The 19556-nt window shown below is 47.6% G+C and overlaps 1 protein-coding gene across 1 annotated transcript in view; it reads right to left on the reverse strand.

The window, feature by feature from the left end:
• The window catches only part of LOC146831465 (phospholipase ABHD3-like), a 287309-nt gene that overhangs the window by 100112 nt on the left and 167641 nt on the right, over positions 1-19556 (reverse strand). Inside the window, exon 5 of the mRNA XM_085605781.1 lies at positions 19333-19445. Within this exon, the coding sequence (XP_085461907.1) occupies positions 19333-19445 (113 nt within the window). The remainder of the gene's footprint in view (positions 1-19332; positions 19446-19556) is intronic.

A 19556-nucleotide genomic window follows, 5' to 3' on the forward strand; every position in this document is an offset into this window, starting at 1 on the left:
GCAGGAAACAAACAGAAAAGACCATTGAGAGGCACTGGATGAAAACCACGTCTGCTGCCCAATCACACATCCTGAAACCCCATCGGCTGCCCAATCGTACATCCTGTCATATTCCTGCTACAGGCTAAAAAGGGTCACAGCTTGCTGACCCAGAGAAGCCTAGCCGGACTGCCAATGTCTACAAGTCATCTCAGGAAAGGCTTGGCATCTTCCGTGCGATAGCACTGCTTGCATAAGCAGCAGTCTATTTAACTTTGCAGCTATTCTGCTAAGAAGTATTGCTAACTTTGAAATGAAGATTTAGAGCCTCACAGTGTGTGTCCCACCAATTCGCCATGTGGACGGAGTATGTCGAAGAGGACCCCCCCCCCACATAATTTAGAAATGACCGCCAAGCAGACGGTCATTTATAAAAGCATTGCTAGGAACTATCATGAAGGAGGTTCCTGGCAATGTATATTACTCTGTGAAGAGGGTTCAGGCACCAGGATGCAGCCCTGTAGTACAGAGTAATCTTTTTTTCTTTTCAAAAAGAAAATCCAGAAACTCTTTGAAAGGAAAAAATATAATGCTCCTCTTGCCACGGGAGTCTTCTTCCATGGCGGGGGAGCATTCTAATGATTTTACTTCTTCCTACTGTCAGGTTTTACCTGGCGGTAAGAGACAGTAAAAGATGACTACATGTCCACCCATCCAAATTGGGCGGGCGAAAGTGTAGCCATTTCTCTGATGGCACTTATTCCGTCGCACCGACGTATCCATACCGCCAATATGTAAATCAGGTCCTAAGTCCGTTGGGTATAGCACCATCTCACCCACTCATTCTACTGCCACAATACCAAACATGTGTGAACATTTGAGACCATACTTACTGTTTGAGTTCACCACAACCTTGTAATGTGACATCACCAAGATCCTCGAGAGCTTTGAGCCCTCTTCACTCAGCCAGGATATTTGCAACCCAGAGGGTTCAAGGTTGACCCCTCAGATTGGACTCGCGCTTCATGCTTGTTTCTTGGAGATGGTGGTGAAAGAGGTAGGAAAGCTACACCTTCCTCCAGCAAACTTCCTCCATACTGAGAATCTCTAGGAATTCCCTATCATAAGATGACGCGTTCAGAGCTGGGTGGGAAGGTAAATCACCAGGGTTCTGCTGGGTTCAGGAATGTCATACCGAGGTGGAGGCCTGAATTAGCTTTGCCAGGTGAATCTGAAGGCATGACTGGTGGATGGCTGACTTGGTCTATTAAAAGCTCTGTATTTAGAGGTTCATCCACTAAATGGGATGGGTGCTCTGCCTCCTCACTGTACTTCCGGAAGGAGGGGTTGGAGCAAGATTGAAGTGCTACATCCATCTGTGCAGTTTAGATGGCAAGTGGAAGGAGACACTCGTCTGACAGGTTTAACCGCTCCTCAACTTCATACCATCCAAAAAATATGCGTCAATTAACATTTTACTTTCCAAGATAATGGCTCTCATTAATATTTCAAAATCTTTCTTGGGGTAGAAAGAAAATGAGTTGGAGATGGTCGGATAGTTTTAAGGAAAGTGAGAGAGCGGTAAGAAAGATAGGTGGACTGAAGGATGGTGCAAGAAGGACATGGGAAGAGGGAGAAAACAATTGGGAATTGCAAAACAGAACAAGTTTCGTCTATTAATATCCAGTTATATAAATATCCTCTACTAAGCAAATGAGATGCTGCATTTAAGGTGCATTTGTAATCTGTATGCAAGACCGGCAGAATATCCCCAGTCCACAGAGGATATCAGGAAACTAGGCTTATCGACATCCTTCCTACACAGAACTTTGGACGACCTTTTGAGCTGAACACGCTCTGGCCTCTGATAAAGCAAGTCCATGGAGCATAACTTCTTCTTTGAAATTCAAATGTGCCGTTTTCTGGTTAATGAATAAATAACAAGCCCTTTGAAACGAAATATAGACAAATTCAGTAATATTTTTCAGAGAAACGGAGCAAAAGGGTGTGTTTTGCTAGATAAAATCGCCTTCTTAGCTCAAATGCTCTAAATAACGTTAAATAAGCCTATATTTGAGGTCTGCATCTGTTCTCTAACAAAATGACATGTTACTGGGTATGTGGTGCAGTGTTAGTCAGTTGCAAGGCCTCTTGGTGTTTGAGCAGACTTTGGTCTGCGACTGTGATTCGACCAATGGGGGATCTACTCGGGGAGACTTCCTACGAATCCATCATTTGTGTTTTGGAGGGTGTGAGTTATCCTCATAGATGTGTTCTGCAAGAGTGTGGGTCCTGCGATTTTCCAATCTAGCCAGTGTGGATGTGTAGAGGGGTTGCCTGTGTGGCCGTTTTCAGTGAAGTCTCTAGTCATGAGTTAATCTTCCTAACTTTTGACAGCTGTTCATCTCAACGCAAATTCAGTACTCGCAGACCTCTTGAAGGTGCTGGGGTGCACCACTACTTCACTATGTGTGGGAGACCAAGAGGTGCCACTGCGGAGGTTCAAATAATTTCTGATCGTGTGTTAAAGGTAAGGAGAGGCAGAGGCTGATATCTAGTCACCTGATTGAATTCTGATTACCCCTACTTCGGTGGTAGGAAGTTGCTTTTCAACTGTTGTTGGATGCCCTATCCCTTTGTCTCTGGTCCATGTCATTTTATGTGATCGACCCAGAAGATTCCTGCTGTAGACATTTTAGAGTTCAGGGTGCAGGTTGTGTTCTTCAAATTAGAGGTCATGGGGACCTGTTTTTTGATCCGGACATTTTTCCCTGTGTGGCGTTTGTTGTCTGCAGAATTACTTGCTAGGGGTTGCTGTCCTGCACAGATATGTCAGATGGTGTCAGCCACGATTCGTGGGCTTGCTATGTGAAAATTCAACTTGGCAAGAAAGTTAAATAGATAGTCCTGACACTGACCTTTGTATGGAGTTAATGGTTCAAACTCCACATTAACACAATTTGCTGAGGCATAGCAATAAGCTAGCTACTCTTGGAAGGAATATAAAGTGGTGTACCTATTCTGTCAAAAACACAGGTCATTTGTGCTTTCTGTTAGGACCAAAGGAAGCAATCTCAACTTTTACTGAGTCCTACTGGCGGTAAGCAAATTGCAACTGAAGAAAAACTGTCAATATGGATTTTATTGAGACCACGGGTGAGTTTTGATATTCTTTCTAGGATGGCTTAGGAGTTTGCAAATCCCACTGTCCAAGAAAACACAAACATTGGCCCTTTGTTATAATATATATATAATATTGCACAGACTCAAACCAAGTAATAGGGCTCAGTTGTCTAAGATTACTCACTCAATGGGCACTTTGCTACCTCTTCCAAAGAGGTCACACACTGCATAGACTCAAGCCTATGCTCAGCCACTACTGCTCATGATCCCACATTTCATGAACTTAAATCTGCAAGCAGTCAAAGCTGCCACATATACTGCCTGGGCTTGAACCCTGCGCTTAAGCAACTTCGACTGTTGCAATACACTTCGCTTGATTAGAGACCTTGAGCTCAGCCATCTCGGTTTATGCTCACATTTTACAAAAACCCTACGAGAACCCGCAAGCGACCTGCTACCGTAGACTCCAACAAATCTGCTTTTTAGGTCTCGCCTGATCCAGCGCATGCGCTGGTCTGGCCGAGACATTTTGTATACGGGCTTTTCAAAGTGCTGCCGTGGCCTAAAGCTTCAGTGCACGTGAACGTGCACGCGCGCAGCGCCATGTGTCTTTCCTCCGCAGCACGCGATCACTGTCACTTTCGCGGACGCGTGGCGAAAGCTTGTTTTTTATGCTAAGCGGCTTGCAGGTCACCTTCCCAACCAGAGACACTGGCAATAAATAAAATAAAATAAATTAAAAGGGGAGGGGGGATGCGAAAGGAGAGTAGAAACATAGAGGAAGGGTGACAACGTGAAAGGACAGGGTAAGGGGTACGGTATGGCATAAGGCATGGCTACAGAGAAATAAGGCAGAGAATGAGTTGAGGCAAAATAGGTAGGGGGACAGAAAGAAGGAGTACAGAGGACGCACGCAGGTTGAGTGAGTCTAAGACGAGGGTGTAGGGTAGGAAGGTACACCAAAGTTGTTAAAGTGTACATGGATGAGGTAGTCTGACAGTGCAGCAGAAAAGAGGGAGCAGAAATACAGAGAAGAGGAAGCAAGTAGAAAAAAAGTAAGAGAGGGATAAGACCGGGAGAGATAGATAAGATCGTAAGTTACGGAGGGCAGAGAAGGGAGCAAGTGCAAGAGAGAGCAGAAATTAGAAAACAGGAGAGGATTTATGGAATGGACAGAAGTTGAAGTGGTGATAAAGAGAAGAGAAGGCACAGAAAGAAGCATGCAAGAACATGAAGACATGGGAAATCTGAGAGAGCAGCACCGCACACAGAGTATCAGCTCTGCCCTGGTCTTGCCACATTTGCAACCCACCAGCTAAAACTAACCATGGATTGCACCCAGTCTCTACACTGCAGGGTTCTAGGAAACAAAAGTGGCTTCACAAGTAAAACTGAGAGCCTGGCTGGGGTCTGAAGGGGCTTGGATCTAGCTGGACTGAACATCATAAAAGAAGAAAATAATCACCCTCTGCATAGGAAAAAATAAATGATACTGGCATGTGTAAAGGCATTTCATAAATATAGAATAATCACCTCAAATTATTAATGTATACAGTATAATTAAAAAAATAACAAATTAGCAATGTGATGCTGATTCTCGCATTTGTTATCAGAAGTGGCAGTGGTCCCAAGTATAACCAGCAATGGCATAGCCAATAGGTCTTGCCTTTGGGACCTTATAAGTATTTAATTATGCAGCACAATATCCTTGGTGCAACATCAACTGTTGAAAGCTAAACACTTATAAGGTCCCAAAGGCGAGACCTATTGGCTATGGCAATGCTTGTTAAAATAAAGAAAGTTGCCAAAGCTGGTTTTGTGGCCCTGCAGAAACTGTCTCTGTTCCAGGACACTGAGGTCTGCTTCAAAAGGAAGAACTCAGTCAGTACGTAGCTCTGCAATGAATAAGGAAATATGGTGAACACCTGGGTCCAACCGCTTCACCAAATGTCTTTTGTTCAATAACACTCTAGTACCTTGCTGTACAAATTCTCACAGCGCGCATGAGTTTGGCTGGTGGTGACCGCCAGCCGCAGCGATTACATCGCCATGTCTGGCCCTGGTGTCACTGATGGGGAAAGCCTCGCTGACACAAGGCAGGCCTGCTGCCTGTCTCTGGTATCACAGGCAGACAGTGGAATGTAAAATGCCCGCCTCACCAGTCACATGTACACACAACAGCAAGGCTAGCGTGCTCCCCGCCTTTCTGTCCATCTGCAGGGCCTCTGCACCACCAGGACATAACAAGCGCATATTTTGGAGAAGCGGACGTGCCAGCGCCCGTAGACATGCCATATTATTCTGAGCTATTACTCACAATTGTCTTCCACTGAAAATGTGTAGATTTGTACTTATTGTTTTGAAAAGTGCCTATTTAATATTTTCATAAAGCAGAAACGCGGAAGAGCTCTAGAAGGCAGGTGGAGGATGGTGGCCTCTACATTTAACACTTTATAAATGAAACACTGCAGAAATAAACCAGCGTCTAAATACATTGCTATAGCGCCTACATATGAAACGCCTCCAGGCACTGAAGTCTGGCACGTGATTGTGAACGACACTGGGCTTTCAGTCAATTTCTACACAAAAAACCCTCTAACACAGGAGAGACCAGATCACTTTTGTGCACACGGAAAATACACGAGGATGTAGGAGTTCGTGAGGCAAGCGTTGGGTAGAAGGGTGCTGGGAAGGAGGAAAGAATGAAACGAGAGTGGACAGAAGAAGTTCTGCAAGATGAAAGGAGAGAAGACAGGATAACGCCTACAGGAAAGAAATGAGATTGGGAGTTAGGTTTAGGGAAGTGTGGATGGGAAAAAGAGAAAAATTTGAAAGGAAATGATGCGAAATGAGGGGCGACTAGAGAAAAAAACAGAGATAGGCAAGGGGAGGGAAAAGAGAAGATGAGAATGAAATGGAGCGTAGGCTACAGGAAAGATAAAGGAATTTAAGGGAAGAGGTAATACATGAAAGAGACTAAGAGGAGTGATGAGGTGAGGTAAGAAGATAAAACAGAAGAGAAAGGAAACAGGAACTGAAGTAGAGGTGGGGGTGAGAAGCGAGGTGAGAGGAACGCGGAAACAGGAAAGAAACAAGCAGAGAGAATAAAATGTGAGACAGGAGTTAAAAAATTGAAAAGGGAGTGTAGAGAAATGAAGAAGAAGGAGGGTGAAAGAGAGGCGAGCTATAACAGAAGAGAGAAGGAAGGATGAGACGTGAAGACGAAAAAGGAGATGAAAGAGAAAGGGGGAGGAAAGAGGAGGAGCTGTGGACGGTGGGAGAGATGAAAGCCATAAGGAGAAACGAGTAAAAGTTGGAGGATTTGAACTGGAATTATAGAAAGAAGTAAGCGAGAATGGAGACAGCGGAAGGACGGCACAAGGGAGGGAAATAGAGGCGTGGGGTAGAAACGAGCAGAGATCGGTGAAATGAAGTCAGACACAAGAGAGAGTGTGTGGTTGGGTTTTACAGCGAAAGTAAGATAAGAAGTGCGAGCAAAAACGTGTGGGTGCATCCGTCTCTTCGGAACTTTCCCTACAGGACATCATGGGCGCCATTGATGGCATCAGGGAGACCATCGCCACGCAATACGAGGCCCTGGCCCGCAAGATCGATACGGTGGCGATTGATGTCACCTTAATACGGGCAGACCTCTCCAAAACAAACGAGAGGGTTCAAACTCTCGATACGCGGACCTCCACCCTGGGTGCGGATGTGGCGGACCTGCAGGCCGCGCTCGGCGACATCAAGGTGGTCAATGAGCAGATGGCCCGGCGGCTGGAGGACTTCGAGGGACGGGCCCGACGCAACAACATCCGTGTCGTCGGCGTACCGGAGTCCTCCGACGACCGCCCGGTTGACCTCCTGGTCGAGGAACTCATCCTCCAACGGCTGACCCCTGCGGGCTTGAGTAAATTTTTTGCCGTTGAACGGGCTCATCGAGTTCCGGGCGGGCGGCCACGGCCGGGGGCCCCCCCGAGGCCTATCGTGGCCAAACTGTTTTACTACAGAGACCGGGATGCGATTCTGCAGGCCTCGCGGGTCCATGGCCCGGTTCGATATGAGAACTCATCCATTAACTTTTATCCGGACTTTACTCAACTTGTCCAGAAACAGCGGATGGGATTCCAGGGGGTGAAACGTCGTCTTCGTGAGCTGGGCCTAAAGTACTCTATGCTCTACCCTGCCAAACTCCGAGTGGAACATGAGGATCGGACTGCCTTCTTTGACTCTCCTGTGGCCGTGAGTGACTGGTTGGACTCGCTGCCGGACAGAGGTGGCCGTCCCGGGCCCTCTGCGGGTGCCAACGGTGACGGGTCCCCTTTGGAGTGACTCTTGGTCCTTGATTTTGCCAATTTGCACTGCTCAGCTGGGTTGTACTTTTTTGGTTCAGTGTGTTTTGCTAGTACCTGTATGGGGGGCGGGCGGGGACGGGTCCCTTTCCTCCTCCGGGGTCTTTTTGTAGACTGGGGTTAGTTGGGCGACAGGCACACTGCAATTTGGGGGGGTTTTTTGGCCCGCAGGGGTGCAGGGTGGGGGGAGTTGGGTGTTGGGGGGGGGTGGGGGGGAAGGAGGGGTTGTTTTGTAGTGTGGTTTTTGTTTGCAGGGCGAGGTATTGATTTTCTGCCACCTTTGGGACTTGTGCTACTTGCGGGGGGACCTCTGATCTATTGGAGGGGATGGGGGGGGACGGGTTGAAGCTGATGTCATGGAACGTCAATGGGTTGGGGGACCGTATCAAACGGGGTGTAGTTCTGCAGTATTTGCGTCGTCTGACTCCTGATGTGGTGTTTATCCAGGAGACGCATTTGGTTGGCAATGTCTGCCATGCAATGAACAGGGGGGGATACCGCCTAGTGGCTCACTCTGGTTTCACAACTGGCTCCAGGGGGGTGGGCATTCTCCTGCGATCCTCACTTCCGTTGGAGATCACGAGGGTGGTCTCAGATGACAGAGGGCGTTATGTTTGTCTGACTGGGAGGTGGGAGGGGCATCCCCTTGCCCTGGTCTCAATTTACGTCCCACCGGGCCTCCAGAACTCCACCTTCGCGGACTTGGGTCGAATGCTGCTTGAACTTCCGGATGGCCTTTTGCTTATGGGCGGGGATTTTAACTCGGTGGTTTCGGGGGACCTGGATCGTCACCCACCCAGGGCCCTCCCCGCTGCCCAGGCTTGGCTAGGTGGTCTGTTGGAGACCTTCGGCCTGGTGGATAGTTGGCGATTAATGCATCCGACCCAATGTCAATACACCTTTCACTCTGGGGCACATGGGAGTCTTTCTAGGTTAGACTATTTCCTTATGCCCGCGGCGCAGACGGGTCGAATTCGAGAGGTCAGGCACCTGGCGAGGGGTATCTCCGATCATTCCCCGCTGTGGCTTCTCTTTGACACCGAGTCGCGGTCTGCAGGGCGGATCGCTCCCATTAACCCGTGGTACCTGCGAGACCCTACGACCCGCGATAGTCTGGTTAAGGCTATGGACCAATACTTTCTTGAAAATGAGGGGTCTGTGTTGTCTGCAATGTCCCTGTGGGAAGCCTTTAAAACCGTAATCCGCGGACACGCCCTCTCCCAGATAGTGGTGGCCAAGAAGCTCAGGAGTGAGGCGGTGGTGAAGCTGGAGACTGACATCTCGGGGCTGGAGTCGGCCTTGGAGGCGGGTGTCACTCCGGACGGGCTCCATGCCCTCAGCCTGAAACAGTTTGAATACAGATCTCTTGTCACCGACGCTGCCAAAACTATGTATAGGGAGCAGCAGGGTCGGTTGTATGATGCCGGGGACAAGGCGGGAAGGCTGATTGCGTGGCTGGACAAGAAGGAGAGAGTGAATCGTGTGGTCCCGGAGTTGCGTGTCTCGGATGGAGTGTGTGTGACTGAGCCTGGTGAGATTGTGGAATGTTTTGCCGACCACCTCCGGACTGTGTACTCCCCGGTGACTGATAGGGATGAGGAAGATTCTCGCCTTCTCCTGAGGGACATTGCTTTGCCTGGCCTTTCTGCCGAGGACCGTGAGCAGCTGGACGCTCCCTTGTCGGTGGATGAAATCGCGACTGCGATTCGGTCCCTTCGCTCGGGCAAGGCCATGGGTCCCAACGGTCTACCTATCGAATTATATAAGTTGCGCCCAGATAAACTAGCTCCCTTCCTCAGTCGTATGTTTCAGGAGTCCCTTGAGGCCGGTTCCCTTCCGGTCGACCAGCGACTGGCCACGATAGTCGTGATCCCCAAGGAAGGTAAGCCACGGGACCGCTGTGCCTCTTACAGGCCTATCTCACTGCTAAATGCAGAGCCTAAAATCCTGGCTAAAGTCCTTGCCAATCGTTTGTTGAGCGTCATCTGCGATCTGATTCATCCTGATCAATGCGGCTTCATCCCACATCGCAACACCGCCCTCAACTTGCGGCGTCTCCATGGCGCCCTCGCCAGGGCGGAGTACCTCTCCGAACCGGCCGTGCTGGTTTCTTTAGATGCCACGATGGCCTTTGACACCATCGAGTGGCCATTCCTCTGGGCTGTCTTGACCAAATTCGGCTTTGGGGAGGGATTTCTTGGCTGGGTGAAGCTTCTCTACACGGGACCCATGGCTCAGGTGGTGGTTAATGGGCGGGTCTCTCGGCCCTTCGCTCTCGGTAGGGGTACGAGGCAGGGGTGCCCGTTGTCCCCTCTGCTCTTTGCTCTCGCCCTGGAGCCACTCGCCGCTTGGCTCCGCTGGGAGCCCTCGATCAGGGGGATCCGGTGGGCCCCGGGCTTTGAGGATCGGGTCTCGTTATATGCTGACGATATCCTCCTGTATCTTACCTCGCCGCGGCAGTCGCTTAACGTTCTCTTCGATGTTCTGACTTCCTACGGGAGAAATTCGGGTCTCACGATTAACTGGTCTAAATCCTGTGTCTATCCTATCTCCGGTGGCCCCCCTCTCCTGCCGCCTCGGCTTTCGATCCAAATATCTCTGTCCGGCTTTAAATACCTGGGGATACACATCTCGCTGGACCCGGTAGCTCGCTATGAGCACAATCTCCTGCTTCCACTTCGGCGTTTGAGGGAAGACACGGCTCGGTGGTGTAGGCTGCCCCTGTCCCCACTGGGTCGGGCCGCATTGTTTAAAATGATGTCCCTTCCCAGGTTCCTCTATGCACTTCAGAACTCCTTCGACATCATTCCAGTGGCCTACTTTCGGGAAGTAGAGAGCCTGCAGAGGAGACTGGTGTGGGACGGACGGGCGCGTATCGCCCTGGCCAAACTCACTCTCCCCTGGTACGACGGGGGCATCGCGCTTCCCGACATTCGCAGGTATTATTGGGCCTCACAGCTATCAGCCATTAACCATGCCACGTATGCGCCTGGCTTGAACCCGGCGTATGAGATGGATAAATTCCTGCTTCCCGGCGGTAACTATAACAGGGCGCTTTACTCCCGCTCGGCTGGACGGACCCTGACGGGCCCCACTAAGATCGCGGTACGGATTTGGAAGGTGGCCAATGTAGCCATGGGCTGGAGTGAGCGACTGACATGCGCGACTCCTTTATTTGCCTCCGACCGACTGGGAAGCCTCTGGACAACGAAGGGGTTTGACCGTTGGGACACGATTGGCATCAGTAGAGTGGGAGACTTATGGATGAAGGGCGCGGTTAAGACCTTCGCGGCGCTCCAGAGCGAATACGAACTCACAGAAAAGGAGTTCTTCCGATACGCCCAGGTTCGGCATGCCCTGCTCTCTGTCTTTGGGGAGGGGACCAAGATCCCGGCCTCTTCGCCCCTCGAGGACCGCATACTTGATGGTCATGTTCCCGACAGTACTATCTCCTTAATCTATAAAAAACTCATTAATAATCGGGCCGACCTATTGGTGCGCCTTCGGGAGACGTGGACGGGGGACGGGGTGGAATTAGACGACGAGGACTGGCAGTCCGCACAAGGAAGTCGCCATTCCAGCCCGTCTCCGCCTGGTCCAGTTAAAGATTCTCCATCGGGTGTATGTGACGGGCCCCCGTCTGGTCTCGATGGGATTCTCGGAAGATGGGCTCTGCAAGCGGGGGTGTGGGCTCAGTGCCACCTTTCTCCATATCCTTTGGGAGTGCCGGGAGGTGGCGGAATACTGGCGTCGGGTTCATGGGGTCATGGGACAAGTCACCGGGGTGGCGCTGCTGCCGGAGGTGCGTCGCTGTGTCTTGAATGTGTGGGAGCCCAATGATTATAACGCGGCGCAGACTCGGTGGGCGGCCCTGGGCTACATGATTGCTAAGAGGGATATAGCGCAGCTTTGGGGCTCCCAGCGGCCACCCACCGTGTCAGTATGGAAGGAAAACATGGACTGGTGTATGTTCAGGGAGAAGACGGTATATGTGGCCCGCGGTAAACCCTGGGCATGGGGTAGAATTTGGGGGCAATGGAACGTGTATCGTGGGGGTATCTGTACGCCCCCCCTAGTGGACACCGATATTGCCCTGTCCCCCTGACCCTTGATGGTTCCTTGCAACTGATTGTAATAATCGAATATAGATGTTCCTTTCCCGTTACCCCCCCCCGATCTTTCAGCACTCCCTCCTGTTGATAGCTAATTGAAGGTTTGGAGTAAAAGTCCCCCGGATGTAGCCTGACCCATGCTTTTTGCCCGTATGCCTCGCCTTTTGTTTTTTGTTGTTATTTATGTCAAATGTATGTCTCCTGCTTCTCTTGAGCTATCCTGAGCCATTTACGGGGCTGGGCCCCAGGTGTCGCCTACGGCTTTACCTAATGTACGATCCTTTCTGAGTCTAGCGGCCGGCCCTGGTGGTTGTAGGCCCATGCTTGTAACTGCCTTATTGTTTTAATAAAAAAAATTAAAAAAAAAAAAAAAAAAAAAAAACGTGTGGGTGAGGAGAGAGGAGCGCACAGGGCTCTCTCCTCACGTGCAGGCTGCAGCAGGGGAGAGAGGCGGAGGGGTGCACCCGCGAGTGGTGCGCGCGCTGGGGAGAGCAGTCTGCTCTTTTTCAAAGCACATACTCGTGCTTGTGGTGCACCGCTGGGCACTCCCGCAAGGCGTATGCTGCCACAAGCACGAGTATGTGCTTTGAAAAAGAGCTGCACGACGGCTAAAGGTCTCCTACGCAGCGCATGCACTCTGCGTAGGCGAGACCTAAAAGGGCTGAACCATCACCACTTGGACACAGACAAGACCCACACAATGTGTTAATGTCTGTGTGGTTACATAGTTTCGCGTATAAATGTGTATGTATGTACATGGTCTTGTGTCTATATGTCTTTGCTGATGTGTGTCTGTGAGTACTTTTATGTGTTAATTGTTACAGGGCTGCGTTTTTGTGTGTATTTGGGAAGTAAACTTGTGAGGTAGTTTTGTGTGTTTCAGTGTAAGCGCGCTTGGGATTGTGAGTTTTTTTTTTAAATATAAAAGCTTATCTCTGTGTGTGTATATGCGCACCTATAGCAGGCTTCATTTTCCAGCAGTTTCACCTTTGCCTCCAGTTGTATAACAAAATGAGCTGCATCTTCACAAAATTCAGCAAAGTACTTATTCTCCTTATGAACCGAAATGCCTCCCTTTCAACCTCTCACTCACATTCTGCCCCACATTTTACAGCCTTCCTTCCATACTTCTAGTAATTTCCCCCATTGATGTCACTTCCTAATCAATAGTCCTTAATGTGGCTTGAAGCTCTTTCAGCGCCACCATGAAAAGGGACTCTTCATTAAAGAGGTTGTTAGTTGCTTGCTACCAGGTAAGGCTCTGGCCCAGCAACAGGTCTTGTGGATGCAAGGCGTTCTCATTCCCTTGTCTTGGGCCTCCGTAGGCAGCATGCACCCTCCTAACAGATAGCAGGGTGGCTAGGAGCACAGCTCAGGTCTTGTCCTAGCTCCCGTTTCAGCACCCACCCATTACTCATAACCTGGAGCAGCAGCCAAGCCCATGAGCAGCTATCTCCACTCAGGACTGTTTGAGTTAGGGATATCCCCTCTCTCTATGTGAATCTGCCACATCCTGGGCACCAGGACCACACCGCTGGCACTGGTATGCTGTGGCAATCTCAACTGACCAAGGCCATCTCCCAACAGTCACCGAAAGTACTACCCTGTGCCCCAGCCAGTTACGAGTCAATCTAACGTCCACCAGACTTGGTTGGCACAATTGTATTTCTTAGCTGGTCCTGGGAGAGGAGAAAGTGTCCTAACTGCCCACCTTAGAACCAAGCAAGCTCCACACAAACCACCAACCGGAGATCAGGAGCGCTGCAGCTTCCTCTCCTCATTGCTTGCCTCAAAATGCCCCTCACTTCAGTCCTGGCCCCGCTGAGGCATCCAGCTAAGGCACAGGGAAAATGTCAGCCACTTCCTAGCACGCCTGGTTGCTCTTTTGAATGTCCAGGGTTTTCAATCCAGGTGAATTCTGCAAGCGGGGTGTTTTGCGATTGCCCATCCAAACTGCAGTAAAGGTGGGATGTTGTTGGGTTGTCTCTGCAGGATGCACCCAATTAGAAGTGCAAATCTTATAATCTTCTACCCAAATTTGAATCAGCTATGGTGTTGCTCGTTTGAGGATTTCATACCTCTCACATCTTCCAATATTCTTCCGCGCCTTGAGCATCATGACCCCTTCTTATTCTTCTTTGATGGAAAATAGATGGGTTTTGTTTCCTGAATTTGTGGAGTATTAACTAGTTGCAGATTCAGTGTGATGTGGTAAGGCCTGTGGTGTTGAGTTTATGTGGGTATTTGGAGATGCGTGACGCATTCAGTTTAGTTCTGTGTTTTTGTGGTGAATATTATGCGTTCTCCTGTGATGATAGGATCAGCGTCTTGAGGGGTGGGATCTGTGGTGTAGTCTAAAGTGGTGCTTCACTATGGTAATGGGTCTCCACTAATGTGAATGCTATATTGAATATGTAATATCGTTGCATTGTGTGGTGTATGGTGTTTTGTATGGACTTATGACATGGATGTGGAGTCCAAACTGGTATGTGAGTGAGTATGCTTAAGGTAAACTTGTCATGAAAAGTTGATGGGGGGGAGAGGTGTTGGAGTGCTACTGAGATGGCAATGCTTACATAGTTTTTTTTTTTGGCATTTAATAATTTAAGCGTACATACAACGTGTGTCGCATAGATAAATGTGATTCATAAGTATCAGAGTAGACCTTCATCAAAATAGAGAGTACATCAATATCTTATTCAGTATGGATGTGGTCTGTGTATGGCAATGCTTACATAGGTTATAAAACTTCGGGGCTTTGTTGACGCTGTCAAGGTGTCAGGTTTTTAGTCTCACGAGTTTTGTTGGAGTAGGGCTGACTATAGCTAAATCCTGATAAAAATGCTTTTGGAGTGGCTTTAAGTGTGGTAAACTAAGCGGCTTTGGTGCTGTACTATGGGCATTGTATCATGGGTAGGGGTGGGCGGAATTTGCGAAATTAACTTTCGCAAATTATCGCGAAAATGTTTAAAATTATCGCAAACAAGCGGAAATATCGCGAAGATGCGGAAGTTTTTTTCCGGCATGTTCGCGAGATTTTCTGCATGTTTGCGGGTCGCCAACTTACCCATGTGGTTGCTTGCGGGCGCGGCCATCTTGTTTTGAGTTGTCTCGCGGTGCATGATCGCGAGAAGAAAGACGTGATCGCGCAACGCATGACGTCATTGCGGGCGCGAACTGTCGCGAGACAGCGCAAATGGCTAAAAACAATACAACATCTCATGGAGAACGCGACCGGATCAAGAAAACTTGTCGGCGAACGCAGGGATTCAGGTAAGGCGATCGCGCGCACGCGAGAATGTATTATTTTACAGCGCGAGCAAGAAACAAATTATCGCCAAGCTGCGGAAACCGGAATTTTTGACATTTTAGCGCTCTCCGCGGAACGCGAAAATGTCAAATTATCGCAATTTCCGCGAACGGAACGAAATTTTCGCCCAGGCCTAATCATGGGTAACGTCTGATAGGAAGTCGTATGGTTGGTGAAGAGGAGGACTTATAGTTTTAAGCTACATTAAAGGATTTTTTGTGCTCCAAAGTGGGCAGATCTTTAAAGGTTCGGTTGGATACATCTGTGCAGGGTTGAATGCAAGTGAAACTCTCATTCCGTTTTGTTTCATTGGGAGTATTTTACTCGTTCGGGATACAGGACATGAAGAGAAAACCTACAAAGAAACTTCAAGTCGTACAATATGACATCTGTAACGAGAAAAAAAACCAGACTAAACAGTGCATTTCTTATGGCTATAGGTACCCATTCAATTATTTAAGTAGAAAATTTGGAAATCTAAAGTGGTTAGCAAGTAAGTTCAAACAATGGAATGAAATGAGTGATTTGTTACCATCCTTCCACATGAGGGAAGGGTGGATGAGGCAATGTGCCTGGTGTCCCATGATTGACATCAGCTACGCAGTTTTATAAAAAATCTTCCGACGTTTGGAGTGTGATGATTTTGATCAGTTGGTGAAGTCACAAGGAGTGGGTGGTGGGGCTGGGCTCCTTCACTCCAACTCTCCACATTGGCGTGGGGCCCTTTAGAGCTGGGAAGATGAGTGAGTGTGAGGGAGTTCTAGGGAGACGTTATGGGAGGAAGGGACAAGTCCAAATTATGTCAAGCAGTTCTAAAGGTTTAAGTGGTAATTTTTTGCGCCACTGCAGTGTGTTCTTGAAATTTCTATAAAGGATTGAGGCTGATACATCCATTACATCGTGCCCCCTACTGGAGAAACAGGAACCCACTGAAGTTGTGGTGTTGAGGCCTGCATTGTGAAAAGGTGTCCACTGATCACTGTTCATAAATATTGTTGGTACCACGGATGTCTTTCCCAGAGAAGAGCATCACTCACATTAGATGAGGTAGACAATGCTTTTAGGCCAGGGGTTTGACAGCACAGGTGTCAAACAGACCTATTGATAGCAACAAACCTACACTGGGCATTCTTCCACCTGTTTCAACCTCTGGCTTTCTTCACTCAGCCTCTTTCAGCTATTGGCTGGAGATTTTGTAAATCTTGTTTTAGGCCTGGTTTGTGACAGCACCTCTGTCAAATAGACCTCTTGTTAACAAAAGACACTAAGTAGGCTTTGGGTAAGCCGTTTCACCCACTGGCTTTCTTCAATCAGCCCGTTTCAACCACTCGTTTGAGACTTTGTCCATCAATTCTAGGCTCAGTCCTGTGCCGTATTCATCTCTCCCCTGATGCTATTCGCTGTTTGGGTGTGCTGGAGCGGGTAGTACAAAATGTTGTATACCCCCCCATTCTGCATGTTTATATTAATCTGAATAATTAACTAATAGTAATCATATTAATTGGTTTGCAGTGAAAACATTAATCAATCATACTAACAAAAGAATTACACGTGGGAATTGCACCTTGCATGGCTATATTAATTGTAAACTAACTTGAGTACGCATATTAATAGTAGGAAATTAGAATATTGCATGTTATATGTAGCTTTGGTGATGTATTTGTGATTTGTGCTTTATTTCGTAAGTATAAACCGCTCTGAGTGTTGCTTCTGCTAGATAAATACACACACATATGGGTATTAGCAAGGGGATAACATTTATTAGCCATTTCTATGTTTTAATTACGTTTTTGTGTCTCTTTTGCTTAAGTTGACCATTTCGGCCTATACAAGATGGCTGAACGAGACGTTAAACGTGACAGCCCTGACAACACGAGGTTCTGGGTGAAGTGCGCAGGCGTCACCGCCAGCAGCAGTGGCCTGGGCCTGACCCCAGGAGAACATGCACCCTTCAAGGACGCTCCGGGAACCTAGCCAATACCAAAGACAATGCTCGATTTAAAAACCGGAACTAGCAAGTTCGATGATTTCATCGTTTGACACCCTGAGAACTGTACCTCACGACCCCAAGTCGACCAATCAGGACTTTCTAAACCCCGATCTTGATACTTTTTGACATTATTTTCATTATAAAAGTAGGTAGAGAATTGGACAAAGGGCTGATCGCTTGCTGTTCTTTGACGAACTCGATTTCCTGATGTTATGCTGACGGAGAGGACGGTGACACTGCTGGACAGCTGTTATCCTGAATCTTCGAGAGACTGAATTACGGCCTAACTTTGCTGAATAAAATTCTTCCTTGACTGACTGACTTAGAGGACGACTTTAGCCAGAATAGGTAAATATGATGCTCTGAAATGCTGATGATGATTTCTAACGTTTCTTGCAATATTTCTTAGATAAAGAATACTTGATTAATTGACAAATGTGTTGTGTTGATTATTTGAAGAAGAGAATTTAGTTGAGTATTTAGAGAGTAGATAAATGATTGTAACACTAAATCTACAAACAACTAAATGATCTATCTCCTTATGAGAGGGATATCTTAGGTTTGAAGTCAATGTGTTTAGTGTAAGGTAAAGATATTCCTTTCATGTCAGCGTTTGGAAGCTTATTTCCCTAGGAAACAGATCAACTGAGTAAGTATTGGTGTTATGGGCCCCACCAATGAATGTATATGAGTGAATTTGATGCTGAAGTATTTGGTCTGTGACGAAGGGGGAATTTGATGTTCCATGCTGCAACAGGTGCATCCTTCAAGTGTTTGCATTGAACTGTAAGAGGGACTGCTTTACAACTATAACCATCTATGTCAGCTCCAGCAGCTCCCTTCACTGTGTCTTACTCTAATGTGCTAAAGCTGCCTGTGTCAGTACATTAAACCCTGGACCGTTAGCTTTGCCAATACTTGGTACATTTACAGCTGTAAGATCCTTTAACCTGCACAGTTACACTATTTGTTGCTTTGATGGATGCTTGACCACATACAAGTGTGAAGGATGTAAAACTAATCAGTTCCCATGGGTTTACCCTCAATGATGTCTGAACTGGTTTTGTTGGTAATTTTGTTACTTACTAGTAGGCTGGTGAGGTAGACGGTTATCTGTATGCAGTTATAGGGGGCAAGATAAATAGTTCACTTAGCTTTGCATCTTGTGCCCTCAATGTTAGCCAAATAAAACATTTCAAATGTTAAAAAAATGTACTTGCATTTAAAAAATGCCAAAAGGCCAAGGCACATGACAAGGCGTTAGAGAGCTGTATGACAAATATATTTGTAACAGTAGTAATGCACTGCCATGTATTTATTAAGAAAACTCACATACCTATTTTCATGATGATAGAGAGACAACAAATTAATAGGCCTGGGCGATATTTAAAATTCGCCAGATTATTTCAATGATTTGTGGACTTTCACATTATACTTGTTACTTGTAAATATCCAAAATGACGCCACTTTGCATAATTGCATACCATTTGCAGTACCGTGAACGCACAGGAATAACAGAACGCGAGCAGCTGTTGATAGTGGTGCTTCTGCTTTTCTGCACTATTTCTGTAGAGCAAAAAGCATCCTCACATCAAAAATTGTTGTGAGGGTGCATTTCAGGCCAAAATACAGAGCAAAACAACAGGCTGAGACTTCGTTTAATTACGCATAATTTTGTGTAATTCTGCCGCTTTTTTGCGTCATTACGTGAAAATAAATCACAGGAATCTCACAAACCCCTACAACTTAACTGCTATGCTATTTTAGACCTACAAATATGGCGATGCAAGCGAGACATCAGCAAGAGAGACTAATCACTCAGCCAGCTTCAGCTATACAGGATACACTTGAGTTTGCAGTATTGTTAAATATACATGTGCATAATCAGTTCAAGGTGTTAGCCAAACACAGCCTTCCTTTGCATCAGTGATTAATTTGAGCCAGTGGTCTCCGGTGCTCGGCACCAATTGTCATCACCACACTAATGACACCCTGCCACAGGGTGGCGCTGCTCGTCTAATTTAGAGATGCGCAGAACAAAGGTTGTTTATGGCAACAATATACATTAAGAAATACTAATACCTGCCTCCCAAGCCATTCCTTTAGCTTTGGGGACCTGGAATAATCTGAACTGTCGCACTTGCAGGCGAGAGAGATGGTTAGCAGTTGTTTTGGTACAGTCATTGGCAGCAATGACGGGGCAATGGGTGGTGCAAGCTGTGGTGGCCTCCTGGTGAGGGCCCTGGCAATTATTGTTTTACAAATTAAGCCCTGCTTTGCATTTAATCTAGACCCCATAGGTTTGGCTGGGCGATCTGAGTCATGGTGGTTCTTGTTTACCTCTGTACCTGCTGACTGTCAAAGGCACGGTAGCCAAGCCAGCTCTGTAGTATAACCCTGAAAACCATGCAGCACTAGCTTTACAAAGAAGTGGGTAAAAGGCTATCTGCTTTTGTAAAGTCTTACCCTCCCATGGAAACACCTGCTGCCATTAGAGGAGCCGAGGAGTGCACGCTGTGTATGTGATTAATAGCAGCTTCCAAATCTTCTGTGTTGGTAGCACAGTATGTCCTTGGTGTCTGCAAAGAGGTTAAAGCAAGCAAAATCAGCATATTATTGTGCAAACTTCAAGGCCAGCTCAAAGGGTCATGTTACAGGAATATTCGACCTCAGGAACATATCGGAGCATC

Source organism: Triturus cristatus, chromosome 5_1 (assembly GCF_964204655.1).
Source record: "Triturus cristatus chromosome 5_1, aTriCri1.1, whole genome shotgun sequence".
NCBI lineage: Eukaryota > Metazoa > Chordata > Amphibia > Caudata > Salamandridae > Triturus > Triturus cristatus.